We start from the raw sequence: 10,295 nt of genomic DNA, 5'->3' as shown, positions 1-10,295 counted from the left end.
CGCTCTGCTGGAAGGGCGCCCGAGATTATTGGGGGGGCTGAGCCCCCCCAAAAATTTTTTTGAGGGGGCTCGAGCCCCCTCAGGCCCCATGGAGTCGGCGCCTATGCTGGTGCTGCAGATATTTCTCTTCTGGGGTTGGTCAGGGTTTTTTTGTTGTAGGTAGTGAGCCAGTTGGGAGTCTGCCTTCAGCCGGATTTGGCTCAACGTTGCCTAGCTGCCAACCCCGAAAAATGACAGATGATGCAACTCTGGCCTGAAACACACACAGCAGCAGCGGCTCAGGTGGTGAATGCTTGTGCAGGAGGTTGAGATGTTACCCACAGCCTAGTTTATCTGCATCCATTTATTTTTTACCAGCTGAACTTTTATTGTTTCCAAAACCAAAAATGAAAACATTGCTCTGTTTGATGAGTGGGGAGGGGCTTGGAAGGAGGTGTGGTCTTGTATGGAGAGGGGTGGAGTAAAAGGGGGATCTGGATTGGAGGAGTGGGACAGTGCCATGTCTCTCTCCACGCTGGAGGGTTGAGGGAGGGAGTGGCTGGTGGGGAAGGGGGTGCCACGGATTTTGCAGCTCGCTCTGTCTCCCTCTGGCCTCTCACTGCACTGCTTGCTCGTTGGCGCTACTACCAGAGTCCTGGGGCTCCATCACGTCTGGGAGCTCTGGGGGGCTGGAGAAGGGATCAATGTGGAGGGGCTCAAAGGCATCTTCAGAGGCTCTGAAGGCCAAGCCAACTGTTGCTGGGGCCTGAGGTTGTGCTGTCTGGCTGGTGAAGCCACAGTCTCCGAGGGTTTTGCTGTCATCCAACAGCTGGTCATCCTTGTTTAGCCTTTGTTCTTCTGGGGGTCTCTTAAGTATCCCCTCAACAATTCTTTTCAGCTCATACACTGGAGTCCTTGGCGTCTGTGAAGATGGTCGTCTTGTGACGTCGGATCATTAAAAAGACATCTAACCTCAGCCCAGACCCCCCAGAGAGGAAAAAGCAGCAGAACCCCCAGTCGTCTGCATCCATGTTTTGATATCCACCCATCTGCTCATTTTCTTCCACATTCTCCTTCTTGCTGGCACTAGACAAAAAGAACTAGGGAAGCAGAAATTAAGCCAGGTAATAATTGCCAGCCCTCCTTTGCTGCTCATGTATCTCAGGAACATCTCCCTGCTGCGTGGGGTGTGTTAAGGTCATGATCCTCCTCTGTTGTGCAACATTGAAACCTCTGCAACAGCCTTGACAAGGAGCCGTGGAAGCGAAGCTATTTGAGCTGCCAAGTCCAGCCCTCACTCTAAAAGCTGAGAAACTGTGGAGTATCAAGCTGGCAAAAGATCTGCCTCCTGGAGCCTGAAGAACAGGCAACTCTAAGGTCCAAGAGGGCAGAACAAGCCTGTTAAGCAATTGGGGTCTTGGACAGAGTCAAAGTGCAAGAAAGAGACATAGCACAACCCTTCGTTTCAGCATTTTCTTTCTCATCCCGAACGCAAAAGCTCTCAGGCCCGTTGCGGTTCTCGGTTCCTCGAGCATGAAAATGGAGAAGGGCTCCGAGGCAACGCTCACAGGCAAGGAAGGGGTAAGTTGCGGAGGGTTTCATAAAATCATAGAATTGCAGAATTGGAAGGGTCCCGCAAGGGTCATGTAGTCCAATCCCCTGCAGTGCGATGACAGCTAAAAAATCCTCAACAGATGAGCACCCAACCTCTGTTTAAAAACCTGCGCTGAAGGAGAGATTTGTATCCCACCCACCATATTAAAAAACTATCATAAAAGTCTGGACCATCGGAATTATTTTAAATGGGTCTGTCACGGCTTTGCCCATAAAGTGCTGCTAGATGAGGGGCAAGGTTTACAAAGAAATGTCATTGTTCCCTGATAGCTGGGAATAACTCTCCAGCCTTTGGAGTGCAATATGCACCACAGCCTAGAGAGAGTGATAACCTGCTGCTAAGGGCTGAAATGGTTCAGATTCAGTTGTGTAGTTTGAATTTGAAGGAGAAAGATAATTTCTGGATGGGGTTGACAGACCCTCCAAGTGTCCCTATTTTCCAGGGACATCCCTGATTTAGAGAAGCAGTCCCAGTTTCTGATTTGATCCCAGAATGTCCCACTTTTCCTTAGGATGTCCTTATTTTGATTGGAGAAAGGTTTGAGGGTATGGAGTTATCTGACCTCCCGAGCTGTCTGAAGGCAATCCTATATAGGTAAGTGGGTTTTTTAAAATGTTTAATGCTTTATTATGATTTTATGTTGGAAGTTGCCCAGAGTGGCCGGGGAAACCCAGTAAGATGTGTGGGGTATAAATAGTAAAATTATCATTTTGGAATGAGACGTCTCTATTTCCATCAGAGAAGTGTTGGAGGGTCTGGGTTGATTTTAAAATGGGATGCAGCCTTGAAAGGGGGTCAGGCTCTAGTTGCTTACTGGAGATCTACAGAGGCAGGACCTAGACTCAGCCTAGACTGAAAGCAGCATGTTGAGAATGAACCCAAACGATTCCGGGTTGAGATGTGGTGCAAATAGGTTAGCCCCACTATGCAAAAACCAGTGGATTGAAGCCTGGGGCCTTAGTATTTCTGAGTCCTTCTGGGTGTGGGCTTCCTTTGCCTTAGTTTCATCAGCACCAGAAGAGTCCCGTCTAGCCAGTTGCACTAGAGTGTCACAAAGGCCGTTAGAAACCGAAAGATAGGTAAAACATCTGACCTCCAGAGCTCACTAATGCAGCGTCTGCCTGGGGAAGGCGGTCTAAAAATGTGTTGCTCTTTTGAAGACAGATTTCTGTTGGCCAGGTGGGAGAGTTGCCAGAGTCAGAGTCTGCATCATCAAAGCCTCTGGAAGACAGGCTGGATCTCCTCCCTCCAGGCAAAAGTCCCCAGGCTGAGATGGAATCAGAAGTTTCCCAGGAATTGAAATACTTTATTGTCACTTGTACAACTTGTATACAGTGAGATTACACGGGAATGGAATGCTCACCGCTAAGACTGAATTCTAGAAAGAAAGAAAAAAAAGCTAGGGAAGTGCTAGGGGCAATATGGAGAGCAGGATTTGCCCTTGGCTAGATCAGCATCGCTCAGTTGTCTACGAGTTTTCTTTGAATTGTAGAGTTAGAAAGGGACCCCAAGGGTCATCTAGTCCAAGCCCCTCATAGCTGTCAATGTTTTCCCTTTTTTAAGGGAAATTACCTTATTCTGAATAGGATTCCTCGCAAGAAAAGCAAAAAGTTGACACCTATGAAGCCCCTGCAATGCAGGAATCTCAGCTAAAGAATTCCCGCCAGGTGACCTGAAAATAATGGTCATGACTATGGCTGTGCACACAATATAACTTTGAAAAACATCCTTTCCCTTATACAGTGGTACCTCAGAAGTCAAACAGAATCCGTTCCGGAAGCCCGATTGACTTCCAAAACGTTCAGAAACCAAGGCATGGCTTCTGATTGGCTGTAGGAAGCTCCTACAGCCAATCAGAAGCCGTGGAAGCCACATTGAACGTTCAGGTTCCAAAGAACGTTCACAAACCGGAACACTCACTTCCGGGTTTGTGGTGTTCGGGAGCCAAAACATTCGACTTGCAAGGCATTTGGGATCCAAGCTACGACTGTACTGAGTCAGACCCTTGCTCCATTCTAGCTCAGGGTTGTCTCAGCCTACTCGCAATGATTTCAGGCGTAGTTCTTCTTCCTGGAGACACCAGGGATTGAACCCAAGGCTTTCTGCGTGCAAAGCAGAAGCTTTAAGCACTGAGCCACAGCTCCTCCCCAACCTGATATAGAACCCTTCATTTTATACCAGGCTGCAAGCTGTCCTTGCAGAAGGATTTATTCTGAAATGCAATGCATTTGGGCATTATTAAAGCTCTTCCCTTTCAACAACACCACCCACAACTGGCGCCTTCGTGTCCCCATTCTCCCCATACTTCAGCATTATTAAGTGCCAAGGAGTCTTGGTTTCAGATGTCAGTACTACATAGCTGACCATTAGAAAGCTGTGTCTATTAGCTTTTTTTTTTTAGCTGCCCTGAAGACTTGGTAGTTGGACATTATAAAAAAGGTTAAAAAGAATGAATGAATAAATAAATATTTTGTCTCCTGTTTCCATTCGCAGCTGCATGCCTGTGGCGCCCCCCTACCCACCCTAATTAAGAGCAGGAAGGAGGGCATAATCCTGCCCCACACCCAGGGAGTCCTAAGAGTGCAAGCAAGCTAGCACATGTCAGGTGCTTATTCTTTAAACAAAGCCTGGGCATCCTTCCAACAATTATTTTTAGCACTCTTATATCACTTTTTGATGCCACAAAAATGTTATATTAAATAAAAATAAAAATCCTTATTGTATAAATAAACCCTGTAAAGGAAGGGCGAACCCAGAAAATCTTTCCTACTCTTTCCAGAGCTGGCATCTGGATTTTAAACCTAATTTGCAAAAAAAATATCTAGGTAGCTACATTTTCATTGTTTTTTCAGTGTGGTGCAGTGGTTAGAGTGTTAGACTATGACATGGGAGACCAGGGTTCAAATCCCCACTCAGTGAGTTAGACTGACTTACCTCACATGGTTGTTGTTTTTTTTGGAAGGACAACAGCAGAAATCATTCAATGTGTTATGTACTTAAAGGTTAATCCTGTTATTATCCATTAAGAAAGGTGCTTGAGGTGTAGCTTAGCAATTAGCCAGACTGGCATGATGTTTGCTGAGGTAGCATGAATCCTGATTGGCTGTGTTGTTCTGAGGGAGTTTCTTTCCTCTGTGTGTTTGTTTGAATGTCTCTCTGCTGTGTACAAGGCCTGGTGTAAGAAAGACAAAACCTCTGGTCCTTTTCATCTCAAATTATATGCTGTTTTCTGCTCAAGTTTCCTTGGCAAAGCATTGTCAGGATTCCTGTTCTCTCTGGACTCCTATCCTTATGCCTCTAGTGCTTTGCAGGATTGCATAAGCAAAGTCGCAGGCCCAAGAAATTGCAATGGAAATGTCAACAGTGAAGGAGAAAGCAGCCAAAGAGCAGGAACGGGAAGCAGCTAGGTTCACAAGAGGTGAAGCTGAACCACACACACACTTATTTTCAGTTTAAGGGAAACTTCACTGAGCTAAAATATTGAGCTAGAAGGGAGGCCTTGCTCTTGCCAGCAACTGCGCTGCAGCGTTTTGCACTAAGTTCAGCTCCTTGGTCAAGCACAGCAGAAGCCCCACACAGAGCATATTGCAGTAATCCAATCCTGAAGGTGACCAATGCATGAACTACGGCCACATTTTCCTGGTCCAGGAACTGAGAGGTGCATGAACTACTACGGCCACATTTTCCTGGTCCAGGAACTGAGGGGTGTGTGGCCTGGGAAAACTCCTGAGGGCCAGATAAAAGAGCCATATTTGGCCCCCGGGGCCTAAGTCTCCTCACCTGTGCTTCATTCAGTGGCTGCACATTCACCTGAGTGGACCCAAGAAGAAAAAACAAGTGAGGCCAGTGATTAGTGTGAAATAAGAACTCGTTGTCCTGGAGATACCGAGTTAATTAGGGACTCTGATTACCTGTCATGTTTTTCCCTGGGTACCTGCCTGCATTTCCATTAGCTCCCAATTTACAACTAGCAATTGATTTCTAATTGCACTGGCGGCCTGAGGAGCGCTGCTCAGGGGCAAGGCTGTGAGATTTACAAGCAGGCAGATCTGAAGTTCAGAGATTTATGGCTCAAGTGGAGCGGAAGGGAACTGGTAGCTGTTGCGATATATAGGTTTGAAAGATAAGAAGAGTTGCTATATAACCCTGCTGCGCACCCTGAATTCAAATGTTCCCAGGGGTAGGCAACCTAAGGCCAAGGGGCCGGATGCAGCCCAATCGCCTTCTCAATCCGGCCCGCGGACGGTCCGGGAATCAGCATGTTTTTACATGAATAGAATGTGTCCTTTTATTTAAAATGCATCTCTGCGTTATTTGTGGGGCATAGGAATTCGTTCATTCCCCCCCAAAAAAAAAAATTTAGTCTGGCCCACCATATGGTCTGAGGGACTGTGGCCCATGGCTGAAAAAGGTTGCTAACCCCTGGTTCCGCCAATACAGCAGAGCAGGCCAGTAGGTATTTGATTCCTGCATTGCAGGGACTTTCCTTCCTTGGAGGTTTCTAAGCAGAGGTTGGGTGGCCGTCTGTCATGGATGCTTTAGCTGAGTTTCCTACATTGCAGGGGGTTGGACTAGATGACCCTTGGGGTCCCTTCCAGCTCCATGATTCTACATTTCTTTTTGCTTCAACAGTATCTCAGTATGTTCCTATCATTTTAGGTAATTGTATTTTGTATGAATTATTTTTAAAAACTATAAATAAAACATGTTCTCTTTACAAACAAAACATTTAAATAGCTACCTTTCTATTGGTAGGATGGGGGGGGGGTATGAGCGTAGCCAGGCTTTTTGTTAGAGGGGCAGAATCTCAGATTTGTATAGTGGTACCTTGGGTTATATATGCTTCAGGTTACAGACTCCACTAACCCAGAAATAGTACCTTGGGTTAAGAACTTTGCTTCAGGATGAGAACAGAAATTGTGCGGCGGCGGAGCGGCAGCAGCAGGGGGCCCCATTAACTAAAGTGGTGCTTTGGGTTAAGAACAGTTTCAGGTTAAGAACAGACCTCTGGAACGAATTAAGTTCTTAACCTGAGGTAGGTAAAGGTAAAGGGACCCCTGACCATTAGGTCCAGTCGTGGCCGACTCTGGGGTTGCGGTGCTCATCTTGCTTTACTGGCCAAGGGAGCCGGCGTACAGCTTCCGGGTCATGTGGCCAGCAGGACTAAGCCGCTTCTGGAGAACCAGAGCAGCGCACGGAAATGCCGTTTACCTTCCTGCCGGAGCGGTACCTATTTATCTACTTGCACTTTGACGTGCTTTCAAACTGCTAGGTTGGCAGGAGCAGGGACCGAGCAACTGGAGCTCACCTCATCGCGGGGATTTGAACCGCCGACCTTCTGATCAGCAAGTCCTAGGCTCTGTGGTTTAATGCACAGCGCCACCCGCGTCCCTCTAACCCGAGGTACCACTGTATTAATTGTTACTTACTTGGCTACGCCCATGGGGGGGCACAGGAAGGAAACCAGGTCAGAAGGGGGCCACGTTCGGAAAAAGGTTGGGAAACACTGAGTTAAACCACTGTCAGGAGCGTTGAAGGAACTTTCCTGAGGCACAAGACTGGGCTGCCCAGACAGCAAGATCTCCCTCTCCGCCTTGCCAATGTGGTCCAAAGGATAGCAGAGCAATACTGCCTCCAACACTGGAGGCAGGGAAGCAGCCATCATGGCTAGTAGCCAGGGACAGCCTGAACCTCCTTGAATTGGTCTAGGCCTCCTCGTTGGAAGTCATCCAAGTGAGTGGCCATCGCTGCAATATACAATTGCTTGCCCGTTAAATTGTCGCAGGGGAGATTGTGCAAAAACGAAAGCGTTTCCGTCTTTGGCAGCTATATTGCAGGCTTCATCCAGAAAAGACTGCCCTTCCCTGCATGATCTTTGCCACGCAGTCCACAGGGAGCAACCCATATCAAAGCGACAGTGTAAAGTCTCCCTCTGATTGCTGCCCTCCAGTGTTATTACTGGAGTTGTGTAGTGATAGGCAGCCCTTCAAAGCCCATCTGATCTTGCTCGCTCAGCCAACTATTTCATGTTTTCTTTAGAAGAACTCGTGATCCTGTGTGTATCTAATCTTGTGTATCACCAGCCCTCATAATAGTGTTTTAACGGTGAGTTAATAGTCCAAATAAACCCTCTTTCTTTCTTTCTTTCTTTCTTTCTTTCTTTCTTTCTTTCTTCCTGCTCTAAGACTGGTAAGGGGACAGGAGATCACACAAGACACATCATATGCGCACAAGACACATCATATGGGGACTTTCGGCGAGGAAAAATGGCGGGCACCATGGCAGCCAGCAGCTCCTGAAGTCAGCCAGAGCCAACTGTGCTACCAGGCTGGCTCCAAGCTGCTGAGGCTGCAGCTGCCACGTTTCCCGGGGACAGAATTGCAAATCTGGGGACATTCCGGGGACGGAATTTGTCCGTGGGCTGATTTGCAAATCTGGGGACGTCTGGCAACCCTACCTTAAGGGCTAGTGATGGGAAGTTTTCCTTCTGCACATGAGTCTGGCAAACTGCTCTGAGCTGAAACATTCCTTCCTAGAATGTTCAGTTCACATTCAGTTCATGAAACATACCCTGACCTGTTCTTAAAGCATGGTTGACCACATCTATGGAATACAATAGTTATGCCCTGTTAAGTTTTACTATATCAATCATTAGTTATAGTTTAAGTCTTGCTATATCAATCATTAGTAATTGTTTAATTACAAGGTCTTCACGCCTGTCCAACTCTGTGCTCCTTTTCCCAACCTTTAATCTATTGATGATTAATGTCTTATATGCAACCCTTGCAATGTATTTGTGTTAACCAATCAGCAACAAGCACATACGTAGCAATGCTGTAATATTCAATAAAAGGGACTCCCCGAGACATGCTCGGGAGATGCCTCCCAGATGACACTTGCCATTTGTCTGTCGTTTATTTCAACCCAACAGGCTAGGAACTTCATTCACAGAATCATAGAACTGCAGAATTGGAAGGGACCGGGAGGGTCATCTAGTCCAACCCTCTTCAATGCAAGAATCTCAGCTAAAGCATCCATGACAGATGGCCATCCAACCTCTGCTTAGAAACCTCCAAGGAAAGAGAGTCCACCACCTTCCGGGGTAGAGTGTTCCACTGTTGAACGGCTCTTGCCGTCAGAAAGTTCTTTCTGGTGTTTAGTCGCAATCTCCTTTCTTGTAACCTGAAGTCATTGGTTCAAGCCCAACGCTCCAGAGCAAGAGAAAACAAGCTTGCTTCATCTTACGTGTGACAGCCCTTCAGGTATCTGAAGATGACTATCATATCTCTGCTCAGTCCCCTCTTTCCCAGGCTAAACATACCCAACACCCCCAACCATTCCACATAAGGCTTGGTTTCCAAACCCTTCCATCATCCTGGTTCGCCCTCCTATGCACACATTCCAGCTTTTCAATATCCTTCTGAAATTGTGGCACCCAAAACTGGACACATTACTTCAGGTGTGGTCTGGCCAAGGCAGAATAGAGTGTTACTATGAGCCTAGCTTGCCGATCAGAAGGTCGGTGGTTCAAATCCCCGCGACGGGGTGAGTTCCTGTTGCTCGGTCCCTGCTCCTGCCAACCTAGCAGTTTGAAAGCACGTCAAAGTGCAAGTAGATAAATAAGTACCACTCTGGCGAGAAGGTAAACGGCGTTTCCATGCTCTGCTCTGGTTCGCCAGAAGTGGCTTAGTCATACTGGCCACATGACCCGGAAGCTGTCTGTGGACAAACGCCAGCTCCCTTGGCCTATAGAGCGAGATGAACGTGCAACCTCAGAGTCATCTGCAACTGGACCTAATGGTCAGGGGTACCTTTACCTTATAACTTTCATTGTTCGAAACAGTGTACTTCTATTGATTTAGCCTAAAATAGCATTAGGCTTTTTTGCTGCTGCATCACACTGCTAACTTGTGTTAAGTTTGCTGTCTACTAAGACCCCTAAATCCATTTCACATGTGCTACTGGCAAGCCAATTATCCCCCATCTTATATTGGTGCAGCTGGTTCTTGCTGCCTAAGTGCAGAAACTTATATTCGTCCCTACTGATGTGTTTGTGTGTGTGTAATTAAAATTCAAAAGGTATTGATTTTTTTGTCGAACCTTGCTTGATGCAGCTGAGAAATACACAGAGCCCTACCCTGGTGATTATTCTGCAGATATTTACATAGCACCTTTGAAAGTGGGGGGAGAGAGGGATGCATTCTACCGCTCTCTGAATGGATCACATGACCTTTTTACATAAGAACTTGGCTTGACTTGGCTCCAGAAAGTAGCTGAGCAAACATTATGCCAGGTACTATGTGTTGATGGTGGGAAATTAAAAAAGAAAAAGAAAATCCATTCCCTTCGGCAAACACGGAAGAACACAAAAGAATGAAAGGCAACACTATCTAAATATTATGTTAGCATTACGGTTGTTTTAACACATAGGGTCGCTCCTTTCTTGAGCCTTTTGGAGATACTGTAAAATAAATATGGCAGGGCACTGGGAAAACACAAGAGGTCTTTTCCTCCAGTATTTTACAGATGAGAAAGAAAAGGTGGCATTCACTATGTCAGGGCTGGCTTAGCTATGCTTAGATGTTTGCTACAGAAACAAATTACCGCATTTTTCGCTCTATAAGACGCACCCGACCATAAGACACACCTAGTTTTAGAGGAGGAGAACAAGAAAAAAAATGTTCTCTCCCTCTCTGCTCAG

General features: G+C 46.7%; 1 protein-coding gene and 1 pseudogene across 2 annotated transcripts in view; one reads left to right on the top strand and one right to left on the bottom strand.

Moving 5' to 3' along the window:
- Nucleotides 1–342: 342 nt before the first annotated feature.
- LOC308590819 (elongin-B pseudogene) lies at nt 343–1,025 on the bottom strand (annotated as a pseudogene). The gene has a single exon. The product of its transcript is annotated as an elongin-B pseudogene (transcript).
- A 285-nt stretch (nt 1,026–1,310) lies between these two features.
- LOC308591033 (solute carrier family 2, facilitated glucose transporter member 5-like) overlaps nt 1,311–10,295 on the top strand; it is a 41,376-nt gene continuing 32,391 nt past the window's right edge. The window contains exon 1 of the mRNA XM_081201568.1: nt 1,311–1,560. Coding sequence (XP_081057694.1) covers nt 1,513–1,560 — 48 coding nt within the window. The 5' untranslated portion in view covers nt 1,311–1,512. The remainder of the gene's footprint in view (nt 1,561–10,295) is intronic.

The sequence above is a fragment of the Podarcis bocagei genome (assembly GCF_964188305.1).
Source record: "Podarcis bocagei genome assembly, chromosome: 7".
Taxonomy (NCBI): domain Eukaryota; kingdom Metazoa; phylum Chordata; class Lepidosauria; order Squamata; family Lacertidae; genus Podarcis; species Podarcis bocagei.
This window is presented reverse-complemented; position numbering and strand designations above follow the sequence as displayed.